The sequence below is a fragment of the Pristiophorus japonicus genome, chromosome 17 (assembly GCF_044704955.1).
Source record: "Pristiophorus japonicus isolate sPriJap1 chromosome 17, sPriJap1.hap1, whole genome shotgun sequence".
NCBI lineage: Eukaryota > Metazoa > Chordata > Chondrichthyes > Pristiophoridae > Pristiophorus > Pristiophorus japonicus.
In genome coordinates this window covers 12,737,830-12,760,421 of record NC_091993.1, presented here as the reverse complement: position 1 = coordinate 12,760,421, position 22,592 = coordinate 12,737,830, and the positions used below count along the sequence as shown (strand labels likewise).

At 40.1% G+C, this 22,592-nt stretch overlaps 1 protein-coding gene and 1 pseudogene across 3 annotated transcripts in view; one reads left to right on the top strand and one right to left on the bottom strand.

Annotated features, from left to right (window-relative positions):
- The window catches only part of cops2 (COP9 signalosome subunit 2), a 31,727-nt gene that overhangs the window by 7,420 nt on the left and 1,715 nt on the right, over positions 1–22,592 (top strand). The window contains exons 3-12 of one of the 3 annotated variants that reach the window (XM_070858387.1): positions 1,051–1,128; positions 1,463–1,588; positions 5,468–5,554; positions 7,075–7,164; positions 7,872–7,949; positions 11,818–11,992; positions 13,504–13,682; positions 13,770–13,822; positions 17,814–17,911; positions 21,327–21,409. In XM_070858387.1, coding sequence (XP_070714488.1) covers positions 1,051–1,128; positions 1,463–1,588; positions 5,468–5,554; positions 7,075–7,164; positions 7,872–7,949; positions 11,818–11,992; positions 13,504–13,682; positions 13,770–13,822; positions 17,814–17,911; positions 21,327–21,409 — 1,047 coding nt within the window. Of the gene's footprint in view, positions 1–1,050; positions 1,129–1,462; positions 1,589–5,464; positions 5,555–7,074; positions 7,165–7,871; positions 7,950–11,817; positions 11,993–13,503; positions 13,683–13,769; positions 13,823–17,813; positions 17,912–21,326; positions 21,410–22,592 lie in introns of all 3 variants that reach the window. The other 2 variants (XM_070858386.1, XM_070858388.1) reach the window with 2 other exon arrangements.
- Positions 6,147–6,380, bottom strand: LOC139228373 (U2 spliceosomal RNA; annotated as a pseudogene).

Genomic DNA, 22,592 nt, shown 5'->3' with positions numbered 1-22,592 from the left:
ATGAAGCTCTCACTTAGTAATCACTTAGTGAAAAACTTTGGATTTCAACTGACCAGCTGCTTGCTTGACTCCCTAGTGGTGGTAAATGTGTTGCAACTGGTTGAGGTGGTGCCATTTGTAAAATTAAAAGTGTAGAAAAGTTATTTCATGTTCTTTTGTGGTATCAAAGTACTGTGAATGCATAGATAATTCACACAAACCTCCCTATATACTGATGTTAGTCTTGCATGCACAGCAAATGCTATCTGCTTCGGTTTATTATCTTTTACAGCTTAAAATGTAATTTGTTTCAATTAATTCAAAACTGCATTTCATTGCAAATAGTAGTGTAAAAATCAAGAGCTTGCAAAACACAAAGAACCTCCACAAAACACCATCTAAACCTGCCGAGCTTAGGAGATACATCCCAATGTTCATCTGTCATCAGAAAATAATCACCGTTAACAGCAGAGTTGCCTCAGCTGTATCATTGTTAGCATGATTGAGACATGGCATACAGTACATTCAGACAAAAAAATGTTGAGTTGGTGCAAAGCAGTTGTAGTGTAAAAGCAGATAGAATCTGGACTTGGGGCCTGACCTGACCATGGAGTGAAGTGGAGGGAGCCTCTCACTACTTTGCTTCAACATCAGTTCAGGCCATGATGCCTGATTTACATTATAACAATTCAGTGTCAGTGCAGGGCCACAATTGCTTCGTGCCAGTGCTAAAATATTATGTAATTCCACCCATAGTCTTACTGAAAGGAGATTGCAGATAAAGTAGCATGATCAACATTTTGTACATGTAACCATTTAATTCACCATGCCTGCATGCTGCAATTCCTGTATTTCAGAGTGCTGGCTGCTATTAAACATTTTGAACATTCAACTCCACATTTTCATCAGCTCAGATACAAAAACACTTCCTAAAATAATACATTAAACAACTGAATTTTCTAGTGCAGGTAATTTTGAACTTTAAGAATTGAGGAACAACAATTTAAGGAATAAGTGGCTATCTTTGACAAATGTAAGAAATAGAAATATTGAAAACTTTTTTTTCCACAGGTATTGGAACTGGAAGGTGAAAAGGGAGAATGGGGGTTTAAAGCACTCAAACAGATGATTAAAATCAACTTTAAGCTGGTAAGAACACCCATAGCTTGTAATGTTGCATAGAACCTTAATAGAAATATAATCATACCAATTGTATATGTATTTAAAAATAAAAACATTTCTCTTTGAATATCAAGGTGGTAAAATAATGATAAATGCACTCACTAAATTTGTTATTGTTCTTTTGGTTTTTAAAAAAAAAACTCCTCGCCAAAGCTTTTGAGCTTAATATAGTTCTTTAGGTGACCTGTTTTCTTGTATATGTTTGACTGCTCAATTCTAAAAGATTCCACATAATGTCTAATTGTAAAAGTGATGTTCAATTAAAGACACAAAAAGAAGATAATTGAGACTTGTCCCATAGGGTAACTATCCAGAAATGATGAACAGGTATAAGCAGCTGCTAACATACATCAGGAGTGCAGTCACAAGGAATTATTCCGAAAAATCCATCAACTCCATCCTCGATTATATATCCACTTCGAAACAGGTATGCATTTAAAATTGATCTGGTAGGGAACTTTCTTATTGGATATTGACGTTTGATGTATCATTTCATATTAGTTCATTGAAGCCATGCTCTACCACAATTGTGATTGGAGGGAGGGGGGAGAAATCGTGAAAAATCAACAGAATTTAAATATGCTGCTTATCAAACACATTTTAAATCCATTCTCCTTTCAATCAATGAATGAAATTTAAACATTCACAAATGCACTCACCGTGTTTTTACATTGGGTCTGTAAGACTGGCAGCCAATTTGTGAATGAATCGGTATAGCTAGATGCTGAGAAATGGAGAATAGCGATAATGTGAAGTTATTTCAGACAAGAACAAGCTTGTAGGATACCCCGTATATAGTTTACACAATCTGTATAAACTATCAAATAAAGGGGTTAAACCCAGAAATCAATAACTTGCGGTTAACAACGCCTTTCAGATAACAAAAAACATCCCAAGGCACTTCACAGAAACATAAACAGACAAAAAAAAATGAACATCAAGCCAAAGAAGGATATATTAGGAAGAGTCATTGAAAGCTTTGTCAAACAGGTGGGTCATAAAGGAGGAGAGGGAAATGGAGAGATGAGAGGTTAGGGCCGAGATGGTTAAAGGTATGGCCCCCAATGATGGGCTGAAAGGAGTCGATAATGCACAAGAGATCTGGAGGAATGAAGGGTTCTCAAAGGCTGTAGGGCTGGAGAAGGTTACAGAGATGGGGAAGGGCAAAGCCATGAAGGGTCTAAACACGAGGATGAGCCTTTTAAATTGGAGGCCATGAGGTACTGGAAGCCAGTGTAGATCAGCAAGCACAAGGTTGATTGATGAATGGGACTTGGTACGAAATAGGATACAGGGAGCAGTGTTTTGGATGCGCTGAAGTTTATGAAGGATGGGAGGCTAATTAGGAGAGCATTGGAATAGTCTAGTCTGGAGGTAACACAAGTATGGATGAGGGTTTCAACAGCAGGTGGGCTGATGCAGGGGTGGAGGTGAAAGTAACACAGAAACATAGAAAATAGGTGCAGGAGTAGGCCCTTCGAGCCTGCACAATGTAAGTGGTCTTTCTGATGAAGAGGAAATTCAGATTCGGGGTTGCAGAGGACAATGAGGGTTGCTGGGTTGCGAACAGTGTGGTTTAGCCTGAGACTGTGGCTGGGGAAGGTGGATGGAATCAGTGGCAAGGGTATGGAGTTTGAGGCAGTCACCGAAGATGATGGCTTGTGTCTTAGCAATGTTTAGTTGGCTCATCCAAGGCTAGATGTTGGACAAGCAGTCTGACAACACTACAGAACAATTTATTTAAAAATGGTATCATACACTATCAACTGCAAGGATGTAGAATGGATTTGTATAATGCATTAAATAGATGAAACTTTACAAACAAATTTGCCTGCTGCATCACCAAACAGGTGGATGCGTTGGTAATCATTAAATAACACTTGTACCTGTTCCAGAAGTATATGTCTACATCAGTTGACTTATTTCTTCCCTGATCGATAGAGAGATGAAGTGTTACCTGTGCAAATATGGAAAGTGGCTATGTTGATCTTTCCAGATTTTTCTCTGTTTAATCCTAATTTTGGAATTAATCTTATGGATGCAATTAGCAGGTTTAACCTAAAATCCCAATGATTAAGAATTAACTGATAGTTAAATGGACTGAGTTTATTTTAATAACAACAAGAATGGAGTCAGAGGTTTTGTGAAGATTTCAGGTCCTGATTGCCATCTAGTGATGCCTGCTGGAAAATGCACCTATAGGCAGGGTCAGCTATGATGTCTTCCACAGTTGAACAGCCTGCCTGCACTTGCTTCATTGGTTCTCATAAAGAGCAGCTATTTGGGTGAAGTTCTGGAGGGTTGTTGGTAACTGGGGAACTGTATGCTAGCATAAGTCACCATCTTCACAAGACGAGGAATATAAATTCAATTTTCATATAAAACAGAATGACAACTTGGATAAATGAAACAAATACCATAAATGTATCTGATGTACTTGTGCAGTGTTCATATTTTTAGTATGCTTTCCATTTTGTGAACTTCATATGTGTCCAATTATGTTTATTTTAATCTTCTGCACTATGTTGGTGGTGAAGGAAAATGTGAGGATCTAGGATTAATCAAGCACTTTAGCTTGTCAGTGGAATGCCAACTTTTCTGTTGCTTTCTGCCTCTTTTAAAACTTATTCTTCACTATGATAAATGTCCTAGTACTTTATGAAACTTGTCCTTTTTCTATAATACTTTTACTTGAAGATGAAAGAGGGAAACTAATTTCTTTGAAGGTGGTCATTTCAAGGATCTCGTTAGTGATCCTTGGGTTTAATGTGTATTTCCAGTTTTGCAATCCTTTGTCACCGAAGTAATGTACTGCGCAATAAGCAAATTTTATGTAAGGAAAAGAAATAACATGCATTTATATAGTGCCTTTCACAGTGCTTTGCAGCCAATGAAGTACTTTTGAAGTGTAGTCACTGTTGTAATGTAGGGAAATGTAGCAGCCAATTTCATACAGCAAACAACAATTAAATACATTAATGTTGATAGAGGGATATATATTGGCCAGGACACCAGGAGAACTCTCTTCTTCTTCGAATAGTGCCAAGGGATCTTGTACATCCACCTAGAAGGACAGATAGGCCTCCTTTAAATGTCTCATCCGGAAAACATCTCCCACAATACTGCACTGAAATTTCCTGGAGTGGGGCTTAAACCCACACACCTTCTGACTCCCGAGGTGAAAGTCCTACCACTGAGTCTAGACTGGTAGAATTCAGGACTCCGAAGCAGTACACCAGCTCCCAATCAGTCATTTTCCAAAAGGTTTCTCGGTATCCTTCTCCTGTACATTGTAAAATTAAACAAACAGCAAGTATGGAAACAGTGATGATTGTTGGATTAGTGAATAAATCAAATTTGTTAGTGTTTCAGTTAAGTTACATTGCAAATGTACGGAATATAACACAGCCGAGTACAAATGATCTGTAGCAGTAAAAATAAAAATGTTAATGTTCCCTCTTTCTGAAAATAAATTCATGTAAGTTGAGTTATTTTAACCATCAATAGCAGTGGATAATATTTGAGCTCCCAGATAAGAGGGGGAGGGCGGGGGAATTGAAAATGGGACTTTTTATATAACTAGTGGGAAAACAAATCCACATTATACCCTTAGGGGCATCTTCTATTCACTGCAGAATTTCCCCCACTGCACTCGGCTCTTTTCCTTAGTACACACACTCTCATTTAACAGCAGGCTACAAGGATGTAGGACAAGGAAATGTTACTCTGGTTTTGTTTGAGGTTTGTTGTAGAGCCAGAGTAGAGAGATTTTAATCTTTATTCTATGCCTTGTGAGACTGTTTGACATTCTTGGCCTTGAAAGCATAAATGTTCACTACAATTCTAATCGCTTCTGCCCCCCCTCCCCCACCAAAAGCTCCAAGTGCCATAACTTGCTGTGACACAAAATACTGACAATTTCTCATCACATGTCAGAAGCATTCATACATTCTCTCTCCTAAACAAGAATAGGAGGGAGAGTAAAGTGAAGGGAGGCATTCTAGGAGACTTTAATATACTTTTTCCAGTCTTATTATTTCTATTTTAATTTTGTTTTGCCTACTTTTTATAGTTTATTTGCTTTTCATTTTTGTTTCTGAACTTGTGTTTTTTGTGGTGCCCTCCTTTTTTCTGAACCTATTTCCTTTAACTTTTTCTTTTTTTTTGTCACATTACTTTTTCTTCCCATTTTAACATCTTTCTGTCCTTTTCACATTTTTATTTCTATCTCCTCCTTCCCCTTCCCTTTTTTTTTCTCCCTTACCTGCCCTCTCCGGAACCTGTTACATCTACCTTGGTCAAGCAGCAGAAGTCGATGAAGAGGCAGGGTAGCAGCGGGGGAATCGCAGAAACGGACCTGAAAGCTTGCTTTGGCGGGGAAGCTGAATCAAAGGTCAGAAAAAGATTTACATAATGTCAGGGGACAAACATATGGACCAGAATCTAACTTCAGTGCTTGTTGTTTGCTTTTTCTTGGTGGTGGGGTTAAGTAAATCAGAGCTACTTAATCTACAATCAATCATTTAATCGGCCTGGTAGTGTGTATAGGTAAAGACATGTGGGAATTGTGGAAATAACAAGAGAGTAAGCACATTTGAAACTTTCCACAGTTTCAAGATTATGTAAATCATTCACAATTCCCAAGATTTGTGTAGCCATGAAGGCCTCATAGTGAGTCAAGACACCTAGTCCCATTGTGTTCTGCTTATAGAAATGGCGGGGGGAAGGAAGCTCTCATACTCTTCTGCCATCAGAAAGGCAGGATAATTCTCCTATTGGCCTACACATGAATTAAACTTGACAAAGTTCCATGGGATTAGTGTGTAGTGTTTACTGATTTTTTTTTAATATATTTTATTCGTTGCCAATCTTTCCAATTCTTTGTCAGATCAACTTGTCAGATCATAAACGCCAAAGGTCACCTTGCGCCCAAACAAAGATCACTCTGCGCCAATGATTTTGCTCTTAGCCAAAAGGCCTAGAGCCAAAGCTGCACCGTTCCTGGAAGTACTGCAATACCAGGTTCGTGCATGGAGTTGGCTGGGGCGTCCCCCACCCATCTCCATGGAGGTGGACGGGGCAAGCCCCCCACCCACCTCCTATTTCCAAAAAGCATAGGAGAACCACCTTCCTGATCCAGGGAGAACCACTTTCTGGTCATGGTTACTCCCCTGTCAGGTCAGTTACGCATGATCTTAGCCAAAAGGCCGAGGGGAACACATTAAGTAAATTGAAATGCTGCAGTACTTGTTTCCTGCCTGTAGCGTGACCCGTCATATTCTCGTGCAGCAATATGTTTTACAGTAACACTGGATCCTTACCTTAGGACCTGAATATTTTGACATTGAGCCTGACAGTATGGCCACAAACATTTTTCTACTTCTAAAGAAGCTGGCTATTTTTAAACTAGAAGTAAAGAAATTGTTTTTTTAAATAAATAATTATGTAAATTTGACTACTCTTCACCCCCTCCCCCCCCCCCCCCCCCCCATAGGCGAGAGAAAATAAAAAAAACTTAAGAATGTCAGTGAATAGATTTGTCAGTGAAGGCTGTTAATGAGTGCGAGATCATCTTGGGCAAGATGGTGACAGATTATATGGTTTGGGGAATGAGGGAGTCTGAGGATAGCACCAAGTAAGAGTTAGCTGCAGCACCAGTGCACAAGATTGAATGGGTTTGATGAAGAAATGGCCTTTTCTCAATTGAATGTTACTACGTATAGTAGAATCAGTTTTACAGACCCAATGTAAACATTTGGTCCATGTTTACAATTACAAACCTTGGCATTTCAGCTTGTGATCCAAATCTGATCCCTGTTAGTATTTTAATTTGGATCGAGATCCAGGCTTAAAAAAAAATAACATTGCAGTTGTTGGGGGGAATGCAACTCTATTTGAACATTTCTTTTTCAGATGGATTTGTTGCAAGAATTTTATGAAACTACTCTTGAAGCTTTAAAAGATGCAAAGAATGACCGGTTATGGTTTAAGACAAACACGAAGGTAATTATGCTTTTTCTGTTGTAGTTAAAATTCTAGATTGGAAATTTGGTCGTGTGGAAATTCGGTCGTGCCTCTGTAGCGGTGTTAATCCTTGCAGAACGGTAAATTTTGCGCCGGCAAATGATTTGCATCTGCCGCCGCAACATTCATCAGCTGCGCCCTTGGTTTGGAGCGGAGCGCTAAGGGAGGCGTTGCACACCTCTTTTAGGGCGCTACGCCGGATGAGCACGTGAAAATCCCGAGCTAAACAGCCGGCCTCGGAGCGTCCTGTTGGGGGGGGTGGGGGGGTGGAGAATCTGGAAAAATAATCAATGGCACTTGCCTCAGGTCGACATTGCTTTCCTCACTGTGGCCGCTACAACTTGGAATGCCAGCTTCCACAGGTGTTCTCACCGGGGTGCTCCACAGAGCACCACGGGTCGGGTGCAAGCCAAATATCGAGCCAGTGTTGCACACCAGCTCCCCTATTCCAGACGTTAATGCTCTGCACCCCCTCGAATCCGGAACCGAATGTCCCAGCAGGGCGCCGGAAGCTGGTCACCCGCCCAGAAGTGCTTATTGCTGCCCCTCCAGGATGCTAACGGGGGGTGGCAGAAGACCAAAAATCCAGTCCCGTGTGTTGCTTTGGACTCTGTAATCATTTTAATATCCTGGGCCTAGCAACTGTTTAAGTGATACCCAATTGAATATGATGTATTTATTTTCAGCTTGGCAAACTATATTTGGAAAGAGAAGAGTTTGGGAAACTACAGAAAATATTACGCCAACTCCACCAGTCATGTCAGGTAGTCTGATTTCACTTGGAAAAATATTGTGATTGCATCAAGAATAGAGCATTATCCAGAGAACAGTAAAGAAGATCTGGACTAACTATCAGAGTTTTGATCTTTTTGACCTGGTACTTGTGTGGGGCAGTTAACGAGAGACTGGTCACTAAGATATGCAATTTGACTTCAGGTGACTTGTCCTCCAAAGCTTCTCTTGATAGTACATTCAAAATTGAGAATCTTGGGTATGAACCTGCACATGGTTGTAGATGTTATGTAGGCAAAAATAGAAGTGTTATTTCTAGCTGTATACACTACCAGAATGAAGATTTTTTGTGTGTGTGGGGGGGGGGGGGTATTTTAATTCTCTTGTTTCACCAGGAGTAAGGAAGGGAATTGTTAAGATTTCTGCTTCGCACGTGTAATTTACCACCTCAGCTGAACACTTCATATTTTAAACTTAAATGTTTTCTACTCATTTGGCACATGCAATTCCTGCTAAAAAATGAACAGGATGAGAATCATTCACATGCATAACAAATAATGTCATCCCAGAAGCCAAATTTAATTTGCAAATGTTACCAATCTAATTAATGGTTTTGCTTTTTAATGGCATCATGCCTTTCAAAGATGTTGCACCTCAAAAGTAGCCCAAAAATTCGTGACTGGCTGAATGCGCACTTAACTATTAAAGGAAAGAAAGAACAACTTGCATATAGATCTTGCTTTTTACAACCATCAGATGCCCCAAAGCACTTCGCAGCCAATGCAGTACTTTTGAAATGTAGTCACTGTTGTAATATAACGGTAGCCAATTTACACACAGCAAGGTCCCAGAAACGGCAATGAGATAAATGGCCAGTTAATCTATTTTAGTGCTGTTGGTTGAAGATTTTGTATGTTAGGACAGTGAGGGAACTCTCCTGCTATTCTACAAATAGTGTGCCATTGGATCTTTTATGTTAACCAGTACACAGTTAAAATTTCATCCAAAAAGAGCATCTCCAAAAGCATAACAGACCATTAATTTAGGCTGTCGCCTCAGTGAAGTACTATGTCTTTGGAGCAGGGCTTGAACCCATGACCTGATAGAGGCAAGAATGTTACACTGAACCAAGACTGACGCCGAGTTAAATTATCAATCAAATATCTAGTTGACTAAATAAATGTGAAAGAATGAAAATACCAATGAGTAACCAGTAACTAGTGGAAAATGAGCAAGTTCCCAAATTTTTTTGAAAAAAAGTTACCATTGCAAACTAACAACTACCACAAAACTAACCAATCAAATTTCTTAATAGTTTTCAGCTGCCATATTTCTTCATTCAGGCAATGTTGACAGCTAAAATTATTTTTGTCTGCGTAACTGCACTTCAAATCAATTCATTGTATGTGAAATACTTTGGGATAAACTGAGAGTTATGATGCAAGACATGTTAAGTGCAAGTTCTTTCTTGTGACACACAAATCCATTTTTTTTTAAATACACAATTCTGAAATAAAAATAGTAAATGACTAACCTTTAACCATGAAGTTGGATGTTTAATGTTATAAATACCTGCTTCAGTCAGAGATTTCACTTGGCCCTTTTGTGATGCTGATTTCCAACTGTTGTGGAAAAATTATGTGAGTGATGCATCATGGCATGATAGTTTTCACCAAGCTCCTGAGGAACTACAGTACCCAGAGTGTACCAAAACAAGTTATGACCCATGACAATGAGATAGAAAAGGATCAAGGAATGATAGCTTCTTTGGCTAAGAGACTTTAGCTTTCACCCTATAATAGCCATATGTACTGTAACAACGTGACAGAAAATTTACAAAAAATAACTTAAGCCGCAGAAGAATCATCCCTGGGCAATAATGCATTAGCAACACAATTTGCAAGAACTACAAATCATCCGATGAGCAGAGTAAAACAATAAATATAATGTGAGTAATTGGGAATAAATGGGGAGGAAAGAGAAAGGAAGATTTGATTTATGTAGCACCTTTCATGACTTCAGGACATCCCATAACACTTTACAGCCAATTAAAAACTTTTGAAGTGTGATCACTGCTGCAACATAGGGAACACAGCAGCCAATTTTCACAAAGCAAGCTCCCACGAACAAATGAAATAGTTGATCAGATCATCTGTTTTAAGTGTTGGATGAGGGATAAATGGTGGCCACAACACTGGGAGAACTCATTGCTGTTCTTCAAACAGTGCTGTGGGATCTTTTACGTCTGCCTGAGAGGGTAGCTGGAGCCTCATTTTAATGCCTCATCCGAAAGATGGTGCAGAAGTGTCAGCCTAGATTAAGTGCTCGGGCCTCTGGAGTGGGGCCTGAATCCACAACCTTCGGACTCGGAAGCGAGAGTCAAGGTAGACAGCTTGTGGCCTTGAAAACTTAGTTGTACCTTGAACCAGATTTTGTAAAATTGCATGTTAAATGTATTAGAAATATTTCTGTGGGGTCTTGCATCTTTCACTATCTGTAAGGTATATAATATTTTTACTTTGTATTAGTTGTGATATATTTCATCGGTAAATTTGCTGCATTTTAGCAATAGACAAAGCACTGTTGTATTTAGGCTGCAATAAACATCAAACTGCATTCCAGGTCCTGGATTGCTCGAGATTTATTCTTGTCCGCTGTATTCCCTTTTACCATAAAAGTTTCTAGCACAGAAGGAGCCATGTCGCTACTTTGTGTGTGTCTATGCCAGCTCTTTTCTAGAGCAATCCAGAATTAACCCCCATTGCCTTATCCTCTACTCATAGCCCTGTATCTTCCTCTGCTTCAAATATTTATCCAATTTTATCTTAAAGGATGCAATGGTTTATGCCTGAAATGCTCTCTGTGACAAAGCAGTCCGTGCACCAATAGCTTTCTGTGTTTAAGAACAAAAATCTCCTAACCATTCTTAGTGACAATTTTAAATTGATGACCTCTTGGGTACTTACTCCCCACGCAGAGGAAATAATCTTTCTATATTTAACTTATCAAACTTAATTTTTTTTTAATTCAATTAAATCTCCTTGCCTTTGCTCCAGTAGAAATAATCCCAAGTTTCACCTGATAACTATAGTTTCCTACCTCTATCATTCTGTTGAATCTATGCTGTACAATCTCTATGGATTTAATGTCCATTCTATAATGGGATGCCCAAAACTGCACACAGCACTACAGTATGGCCCAACCTATGCTTTGTACAAATTTTTCATTCTTTACTCTAATACTCAATGCCCCAATTTCCAGAGCTCCAAGCGCATTCGGCTTTTTCTATAGCTTTTTATATACCTACATTCACATTTTCTGGGAATTAAGTTCCCAACGCTGCACATTCAAGGACCCCGGGTACCATACTTCTACATCCCAACACCTCTCCATTCCTTCCCCCATCCCTCGTCCGCCCTCCCAACACCAAAACACTCCTCACCCGCGCCCCCTATACTTCTGCACACTTCCTACCTACCTGCAATTCAGAGCATCTCTGTACCTGCCTGTAATCATTGACATTTTTTTAGCCACAAATGAACTAAAATACAATTGCTCTCTAGTTCTCTAACATTTTCTTTTTTGTCATAATTGCATCTTTTATCCTTCAAAGACATAATCCATCTTATACACACCTTCCACTTGTCAGTGTGTTAATGCATTTGGCATTACATTGCAGGCTTCTCTTACAAAACAACATATCTTCCAATTTAATGAGCAATGCCAGGGGAGATCCACTAGTAATTAATAAATAAAACTGACCATGATGCACGTTATTAGAAAAGTCAATTCTATTGTGGGATGTTCACCCTATTTTGAATAATCAGTTACATTTCTTGTGATTAACTCTACACATTAAATTCCTATGTATTTTCCAAGATTGTTTTTGTTATTTTATAGACTGATGATGGTGAGGACGATTTGAAAAAAGGCACGCAACTATTAGAAATTTATGCCCTGGAGATCCAGATGTATACTGCACAAAAGAACAACAAGAAATTAAAAGCACTATATGAGCAGTCTTTACACATCAAATCTGCTATCCCTCATCCACTGATCATGGGTGTCATCAGAGGTGAGAATTGAAATAACAATGTTGTTGGAATTAATCATGGCTGATTTGTTTTGATATTGAGTACATAGTAATCTATGATTTCCTAGACAGGCATTTTGGTCTTTGATGAAATGTTGTACAAGATGTACATACAAGAAATATTAATAAAACATTAAACTAATAACACTACTAGAACTTTGGCAAATATTTCAGTTTTTAAATACGATTTAATATACTAGCAGATTTCCTGTAGTGTTATTCAGGCTAAGTCAGATAATGTGTTGCTTTATAATGACTGGAGCCTTATACCATGTGAGGTGTCCTGTAGTATTCTGCTGCTAAGGTGGAACTGTGTTTAATTGGCCTATAATATTTTACGGCACCAAGTGTAATTGCTGTAAATAAGCAGAAGCCTGAGCGCACTTAAAATGCTGAAGGAAATTTTCAGATTTCCAAATGCTTGTAAAGTTCCCGTTCCAGGTCAATGTGCAGAATTCTCTGAGAGAAGCAAATAACTGAGCATGAAGGAATATGTACTTAAAAAAAAAACTTGTTCAGTTGTAATCTTTTTGTGTTTTATCCAGAATGAGATGGGTGCTTTCAAAAGTTTTATATTTAAAGAAAAAGTTGATCTCCCATGATAGATTAATCACAGGCAGTCTAAAACATGGTTGTAATGAACGTGATTTGTCCATTTTAAGGCCAGTGCTCAGGTATTTCCTGTGGGGCGTGGCCGATATAGATCCTGAGGTGAATTGGAGTGAGTTCACTATTCAGTAAGGGAAATTTGCACGTTGCCAGGCACGTTGAAATTTCCAGCTTCTGGTCAGAAAAAAAACAGCATTGCCTTTCTTTGTGTTGCTAACATTCTGGACTGTGATGTCTGGAGTATAATAGGTCTTTAAACTTGGTTATAAAATATTGCCATTCCCCACCCAAGAGTGTATACAATCTGCTCCTAGAGTTTCCACCAATGCACTCTAAAACTAGCAGCACTGGGTGTGCAACAGTGACCAGGGTTAATTCTGTCCCTTACTGGAATCCCATTGTGCTGCACCATTAGCCTGTTCATTTCAGTTTTTATCTTTTGTGACACATTGTCTGCTTGTGTGTCAACGCATAATTTATTTGCTGTGAATTGTCTGGATTTGTAGTTAAAGCATGTGTGCATGTCAGTGTCACTGCAACAAGCACAAAATCCAGTAGGTGGCAACGGTGACATTGACTGGAGTGGATGGTGTTGAGCTTCAGATCCAAAGAGCAAACTTCCAACCAGGAATCAGTCTCTAAAGGTGTGTTTTATTTGAATGCTTTGAACTTGTATGGCCGATCTAAATCGAAAGAAAGTGAGCAGTACGTCAAGAGCACACATTAGATGTATTTCAGAGCTATTACTGAGGCAGTTCATTGGATTGAAAATCAGTTTATATACTGATTTTTACCTCTAGGATCTGAATTTAAATCCAACCCAGGATGATGGGATGAAAATTTCTATCTGTTGACATTAAAACCGTCTCTCTAATTTGTTGTAGAATGTGGAGGTAAGATGCACTTAAGAGAAGGAGAGTTCGAAAAGGCGCATACCGATTTCTTTGAGGCATTCAAGAATTACGACGAATCAGGAAGCCCCAGACGCACCACTTGCCTGAAATACTTGGTATTGGCTAACATGTTGATGAAGTCAGGAATTAATCCTTTTGACTCTCAGGAGGTAAAGTTACAAATTCAATTTTAATTTTCCTGAATTTTGTTACAATCAGCATTTTATTACAATCCTTATTAATTCTTTTCTGTTTAGGCCAAACCATACAAGAATGATCCAGAGATTCTTGCAATGACAAATTTAGTAAGGTAAGTGACTATGTGTAGACGAGTTTGTAAATATATAACTTTTTTTTCCTGTGTGCTGTGCGTAATTTACAAACCATGAAATGAAATTAAATAATTTTAGGTACGAGGTCTGATTTATGGTTTAGAATGTGCTCTCTTCTCCTAATTTAAAGTAGCATTTTTCATAAGGCTAGTAATTAGTAAGTTAGTGCTTTCATTGCTGTTGTTTTGGAAGCAATAATTTGGAGGCGATTGTTGCTGTCTATGAATGCAAGTGAAGACTTTATTGGGGGTGTTGGGTGAAAAAGCAATTGCTGCAATTAAGCAAAACCTATCGAGCTTGAATAATACATTAGGAATACACTAGCCTGAGGAAGCAGAAGATAAATATATTTAAGGGTAGGCTATTTGACTGATCTTGGCTCATCTATTGGAAAGGCCTTGCTCCCCTCCTCCAATCATAACATCCAACTGTTACTGAATTTCAGGATTTCTGCCTCCACTACCATGCCCAACAGTCCACTGCATGAAGATAAACATCCTGACATAATTACTAAATTGAGTTTGTGGTTTGAACCTGTGTCTCCTTGACCTCAATATATTGGGCCCAAGTTTCGGCCTGAGTTGCTCCTGTTTTTTTGGAGCAACTGGTTTAGAATGGGGTATCTTAGAAATTGTAATTCTCGGCATTTAGTTTGCTCCAGTTCTAGTCAGTTAGAACAGTTTTACTTTGGAACAGAATTTTTTTTTCAAAAGGGGGCGCGTCCGGCCACTTACGCCTGTTTTGAAAGTTTAGGCAGTGAAAACTTACTCCAAACTAACTTAGAATGGAGTAAGTGAAGATTTTTGTACGCTCAGAAAAACCTTGCGTACACTTTACAAATCAGGCGTAGGTTACAAATTAGGCGTAGGGAACGGGGGGGGGGGGGTGAAGGGAAGTAATTAAATTCTACAATCATTCAACAGTCATACTTATACAAATAAAAATCCAACCTGAATAAAAATGTATAAACAAAGCAAAGATTAAATATTCCATGTTCCTACCTGTGTGAAGCAGCAGCAGCAGCCTCCGAGCTGCGGTGCTTCAGGCTCGCCTGCCTTCCATCAGTGTCTGGACGGCAGCCAAAGAAACAGCAAGCAGCTTTCAAGCTGCGAAGGGGGACTGAGGCCATTCGGCCAGTGGATAGGGGCAGCGTCAGGCCACAGCGGACGGCAGTAGAATCCGGTAGCAGCAGGCTCCGAGCTGCGAAGACTTAGGCCGTTCGGCCAGGGGTCCACGAGACAAATCTTCGCTTTTCCTCTAGTCCTTTTAAAAATGGGCGCGTGCCAATGTTTATGTGCCACTGCGCGTGCCTTATTTAAATTAGCCCCGCCCCCCCCCCCCACTACTTGTAGAATTGGCGCAAGTCTCTTGCTCCGCTCCCCGCTGTTCTGTCCGCGCCGTGCCAAGCTGCTGAAGACCTGCAGGGAGCCGGAGAATATGCAAGTATTTTTTCGGCGCACTTTTGAGCATGAAAAATGGACGTCCAGGTCGGTGCGGCCCGAAACTTGGGCCCATTATACTGAAGCACTTTGTTGTACAATCTTCTCTCATAGTTTTGAGGTTTAACTATTACGTTCTGAAGGCTGTTCAGAAAACATTTGACATTCTTTAGAAACAAAGTAACTGGTGGCTATTAAAACATACTGGGTTAGAAATTAGCCAGCCTAATGCATGTTTTAATGAGATTTTTTTTTGCTTTAAAACTGCTTTTTTGTCCTTTAAAATATTCTTCACAAAATTGCCCAAAGTTTAAGGATGGCGTTTTCAAAATATCACCATTTTCTGGATCACCATCCATTAAAAATAGCAACACCTAAATTTGGCCATTTGGTGAACCCGTACCCGCAAGGGATCAGCTCCGCAGGTCGGGCTATAAAAAAGCTGGAGCGGCCTACCACTTCAACCTCCAGCGCAAGCTGCTCCAAGTATATGATGATTTTAAGATGGGTGACGTCATCAAAACCCTGGTCACCGTTTTGGAGCGTGGGCAGGAACATCGGCCGGGCCCAGGTACAGAGGAGTGGGAAGGTCGGGGCGGATGAGCGGCGAGTGTTTTTGGCGAGATGCGGTGAATGTTTATGGCAGAGGAGCGGCGAGAGGTCGTGGCGGAGTTGCGACAGATGCGAGTACAGGGCCCAGAAGAGCCGAGGGCCCAGGGGCAGCACGGGCCAGCCCACACTGCGATATGTGTGCGCGCTAGATCCATGCAGCAGAGCAGGTCCCCAGTCGTCCCGGTTAACCCTTGCCACTGGATAAAGGCCTAGCTCTGTCAAACCCGTGTGGTGGCTTGTGTGCAACGGTCACCACACGTTAAAAAAAATTAGCGCACAGGCATCTTCCACCCTTCAATTGGAGTTCAGGACTGGAACATCAGGTCCTTCATCTAAATACCTATGAACTCGTGGAAGCAAGTCATCCTCGTTCGAGGGACCGCCTATGACTGGTCAAAAAACAACACTTGGAACAAGCAGACGGGTAAGTAAGAAGACTTACAAAAAAGGTAAGTTGAAGTTTAAATTTTTTAATTTTTAAAACATTTCAGCAATTCATTTCTTAAGGTTATTTTGAATTTTTTTTATTTTTGCAAATTTTTTTGTGTTTTCTCCCTGTATTTTTGGCGATATCAGCCTCGCGGTAAAGTTGGAGAGGACAGCGGTATCCAACACGATTCCTCCAGCAACACCATTTTTTAACAACAGGCATTTTTTTTGACCAAATTTACCCCGTTTAAAAAAATGGTGCAATTTTTATTATTCTTTCTTCACAAAAATGACATTATTTATCAAATAACGACAGGCTGGGGAATTTCTAGCCCTTTTGCCCAATTTCTAACCAGTGGAAAATTGTATAATTATAATCAACTGGATCTTCTCTAGAATGTTGCATAAGTTATATGAAAATGACCATTGATTGATGTAAATGAAAAACGGGGTAATAAATCTTGCTTATCAAAATGTGAAATTGCATGCCTGCAGTTTGGTGATGGTTGAATAAAATGTGATATGATGCACTTGGTCTAAAATAGGAATTTAAATTGAACTTGCACTTCAAGAAAACGGTTCCAATAAAAAAAACTATCATTCCAATGCAGAAAAGCCTGAATATTTAGTAGAAAATGCAAATGTTATAATAAGTTTACTTAAAACTATAATTCAGAACATCTGACATTTCATATGGTATAGTTACATCTGTTTCAGTTTAGTGAACTATGGCTGACTTTTACATAAAACTAAAAGCAGATATGGTTTTAAATGGGCTTAAAATCAGAATATCAGGATATTTGCCAAAAATGAATGCTTACCTTCAGTTTGATGAAGTTACTTAAGTAATCCTGTTAATGAACACTGACGAATAGTTTAATTGTCATTTAGAAGTGAAGATAAATTGGCAGTTTTTGATGGAGTGTGTTGATTTACAGTGTAAACCATTTGTAATGGGCTGATCCTTGTGACCTTATTTGACTAGCTTAACTAAAGTCCATTATAACCAGGGAAGATGCTGTCTAATGACTGTTATTCTAAGTCTTTAAAATTGTATTAACGTAGATACTCATCAGTTCTTTGATCAATGAGCTAGATAATTTGCATGAGTGAATACTGGGTTCAGACACTGATTAAGAGCTCAAACTCTGGTAGTTGCGTCTGTGTTATCAGCAAAACAGAGCAGAATGATTCCAGATACTATTCATTTCTGGCTAATTCACATTTTCTACAGCCATAATTAATTTAAGTAAACAAATAGGTGCTCAAACCAATATGCCCTATAACAGACAACACATGAATTACTTTTTAATGCATTTGATTTGGGAAAATGGTCATGTTTATCTAATTATCTAGACAACCGCAAATGTTATAAACAGGGTACACTATCAATAGTTGTACTATAGACTGGCAGGGAAAAGGATCTGCTCCTAGTAGAAAAACAGTTCTGAAGAGGGAAAATTAAAGTTAAAACATGCTGTTTTTTCAGTGCCTATCAAAATAATGACATCACTGAATTTGAGAAGATTCTGAAAACCAATCACAGTAACATCATGGATGACCCCTTCATAAGGGAACACATAGAAGGTATGGCTCAAATATATATGTAACTAAAGTGTTTATATACATGTATTTCCAAAATCGATGCTGTGAATTGTTTGTCCCGCAATATTACTTCTGGTAAATGTTTATATGTACTACGATAACTGCAGTGGCACTTTTTTGCATTATTGCAAAGAATTTAATGTGCTGAAGGAATTTTTGAAAGCAAGGACTCCCTTTAGTGTACTACAGTTGAATACACGTGTGAAAAATCTTTCTCCCAGTACTTAATTGGCATTGTTCCCTACAAATTACTATTCCGTACATTTTGCACACAGGCAAACCTAAGTAATGTAAGTAACTGGTCAATTGTAGTACTGATCAAATAAAGCTGCAAAGATTAGGAATACTACCTTCAATAGGATTGGACGTTCAATGCTTGCAGGTACAGTATAAAAACTGGTGTGTTTCATGAACAAGATTAACTCCGAGATGATGGGAGATAAACTAGGGAATGACGCTGGTTCAAGGTTAGGTCAGGGTTTGGCTTTGTGGGCAAAGGGAAGGGGGGTGGAGTGCGGCATGGCAGAAGTAGCTGAACAGAAGTTCTCTATCTTTGGGACATAACCTCCTGCACTTACTGTTGGAGGGGGCGTCGGAAAGAGGGGTCTAAGGAGATGATTGGTACTGCAGAAAATAAGCCAGGGATTATCTTTGCTTTATTAGATAATCATGGAGTAATGAGGGGTTTTGGCAGAGGAGAGCAAGGCCCAATAGTAGTTGATGTGATCCAGACAAATCTGGTGATGTATGAGTAAACTAATTGTGTGCCAGCTTTACTCAAGTCGGTGCCCCTTGGACTTGAGGGAGCTAATATGGACTTTCTGGAGTTTCATGCTGTTTTTAAGTTTAGATCCCTATTTCAGGGGGTGTTACAGGCACACATCTGCAAAAACATTTTCCATAATTGTTTGATCCCATTTGGAAGGGAGGTGCACATCCTAGCACAATAATGACATACCTTTCTCACCTTCAAAAAAACAAGTATGTTCCCTGTGAAAATGTTTTTAAAGCAGTTGATGACTATCCTGGAAAATTGAAGATTGTTCTATGACAGCTGGGCCAGCCTCCACTTCATGCCCAAGTGAATGGGCTGAAGTTTCCCCAGGAGTTGCTCCCTTTTTTTTTTGGAGCAACTTGATTTTTCTGTACTATCTTTTTAGTTTCAATTCTGGCCATTTAATTTGCGCCAGTATAAGTGAGTTAGGTTATTTTTTTAGTTCTGTTTTTTTTTCAAAAGAGGGAATTCCCAGCCACTTGCCCCTGTTTTAGGCATTGGCCAGCAAATAGTTGCTCCAAACTAACTTAGACCAGCTATGATGCCATTCTGTCCGCACAGAAAAACCTTACCTAGAGTTAAGGAATCGGCGTAAGTAACTACAGTTAAAGCACCACCAAGCACCAAACAAAGCACAAAAAGTAATAAGCAATTAATTAACAAATTTTAAAAAAAATAGAAGGAACCCTGCACCTAAAGCACCAAGGCCAAAGTAATAAGCAATTAATCAATCAATAACAAATAAAAAATAGAAGCCCTACCAAAACATGGCCCGGGAAGGCAGTGGGCCGCCGATGAGGGAGACCATTCGGCCAGGGCTAGGAGGGGGAGAGAATGAGGGGGGAGGGGGTGCGGGGAGAGGAGGTGGGGGAGGTGGAAGTACCCTCTTGATCAAATGGTACAAATCCTCTGGAATGTCTGGAGCTAGCCCTTTGGACTTCAGTATCCTGAGGATCTTGTTCACCCGAGATACGGTGGACGTTCCCTCGACTCAGGCACATCTGTTCCTGCTGTCGGGGCTGCTTACTGGGCTGCCTGCGCGACGCAGGTGCTCCAGTCCTCGCTCACAGAGGGCCTGGCTTCTCGTTTGGGGCATTGATCTTGGAGGGCTTTGGTGATGATCGTTTGCTGATGACAATGGTCCACAAACCACTTCAGAGTCCTGTAAGAGTTTGGCGTGTCCGGACTGATCATCATGGCATCAAACACCCCATGAATCCCCAGTTCATCTGGTCGAGAGTTACAAGCCCAGACCCCCAGAAACTCTTCAGGAGTTTTACAATCAGGTCAGAGTTGACACAGCCTGCAGAGCACACTCAGGCCGCCGATGAGGGAGCCCATTCGGCCAGGGTTAGGTGCAGCGTGCTTCGGGCCCCTCCTACACAGCCTGCAGCACGTACTCAGATTCGGCCTGCCAGGAGTTACTGCACATGCGCGCAGGCGCTAGCGTGCATGTGGCTCCGCCCCCAATCCATTGGGCTATGCTGCGCCACGACCGAAGAGAAGCTGGGGAGTGGCCAGAATACCGACGTCTTTTTTCAACGCGCTTGGAGGCGGACAAAAACGGCGCACCCCGGGTGAGGGCGCCAGAAAAACAGATTAGGGAAACTTGCCCAATTGAACCTATGTTCACAGTTCTTGTTGATCACACCTGGCATTGAGTTCCCAGACACTTGAGAAAAAAACTGAAGTTCACACATCACGAATAATTTAAGAACATGAGCAGGAGTAGGCCATACAGCCCCTCGAGCTGCTCCGCCATTTAATACGATCATGGCTGATCCGATCATGGACTCGGGTCCACTTTCCTGCCCGCTCCCCATAACCCCTTATTCCCTTTGTGTTTCGTTATTCTGTTTTGGATTTAAGGTTTTCTAACGCTTGGTTAATGTACTACTATCGAACTGAGCCGCACAGACTGAGAAGATCTAGAGTTTGATTCTAGTCTTTGCTCAGTCGGCTCAGCAATAGGGGTGCAACAATTAGTCTCAAAATCACAGGAATAAAAACAAAATGCTGGAAACACAGAGCTAACGCCAGGTAATCAACCTGAATAGTTAACCCTACCTTCCTCTCTCCACAGATGCTGCTGACCTGCTGAGTGTGTCCAACAGTTCCTGTTTTTATTTCAGATTTCTAGCATTTGCAGATTTTTTTTTTGATTTTTATATTTCAATATCCCCGGGCTTGCAAGGGAAATGTGTTTCTTTTCCGATCAATGCACCATATGATTATTGGATTTAATATGTACATGCTATTCCTGGTTCCTTGTTGCACTATACCTTGAACTGCATCTGCCATCTATTTGCCCAGCTGCCTTGTAAAATCCAAAACACACTTTTGTTTTAAAATTTTGCATGCAGAGGACTTCCTCTTAACAGTGGTGGAGAATATAGCTAGAATGTTTATTGTGCAGAACAAAGGTATGATAGAATGAAACATTTTGCATGCTATCGTAAATCATAATACTATACAATGTAACATGAAACTCAGAAGCCAAAGACCAGTAGCATGTTGACTGTTAAAAGTGAGAATGTACTGCCCCAAACAAGTGTAATAACGTTGTTTCTTCCTTTTAATAATTAGAACATATTCGTGATTATGAATTCATTTTTTTCACAGAGCTATTGAGGAACATCAGAACCCAAGTCCTGATAAAATTAATAAAGCCTTACACTAGGATACATATACCATTTATTTCAAAGGTGAGAGCACATTTTACTGTAAATAGTTGTCAGTGCTGATTCGATATTCATTTAGAAGAAAAGTCCAAAGTTGAATACCTTCAGGTTTCAGATCCCATTTCAGATTTGGCATTCAAATCATCCAAATTTTAATACCATTCATTGCCAAACTTTTAGCTAATCATCATAATTAGTTGAACTATAGCCTTTAATGAGACTAATATTTTTTCTTTTACATGTCAATTTAAAATAAATTGGTGATAGTCAAATTTAAAGCACCTATATATAGACTGGAAATTTGATGTCCAATTTTGTAGTTACTATGGACTATAAATGCTGAATAATTGGTCGACTGGGCCATAGAATAATGAAGAAGAGACTACAAAGATCAGCCTTGCTATTTAGAATGTGCTGGCTGAGCACAGAGCAGCATTATTGGCAACAGTGGAAAGTATTTGGATCATTTCTTACACTCTGATCATATAGAAGCTTTGAGAGAGGATATTGGAAATGTTTGCATGTTCTCTGAAATGGAGTCCATAGAAACATAGAAAATAGGTGCAGGAGTAGGCCATTCGGCCCTTCGAGCCTACACCACCATTCAATGAGTTCATGGCTGAACATGCAACCTCGGTACCCCATTCCTGTTTACTCGCCATACCCCCCGATCCCCCCAGTAGCAAGGATCACATCTAACTCCCCCCCCCCACCCCCCGAACACATCCAGTGAATTGGCCTCAACAACTTTCTGCGGCAGAGAATTCCACAGGTTCACCACTCTCTGGGTGAAGAAGCTTCTCCTCATCTCGGTCCCAAATGGCTCACCCCCCCCCATCCCCAGACTGTGACCCCTGGTTCTGGACCTCCCCAACATTAATAAGAACAGAAGAACATAAGATTTAGGAACAGGAGTAGGCCATCTAGCCCCTCGAGCCTGCTCCGCCACCCAACAAGATCATGGCTGATCTGGCCGTGGACTCAGCTCCACTTACCCGCCCGCTCCCCATAACCCTTAATTCCCTTATTGGTTAATGAACAGGATAAAATGAGTTGAATTAGTATCTATCCATTTTCACTCTAGCTTTATTGCCCTGTTTGACTTTTTACACTTTTCACTTCTTGCATTCGCCTCCAATGTTGCTACTTTCAATTAGATCTGCAGTCCTCGTGTGCTTTCTATCTGCTCCTGTATGAATCAAATGTA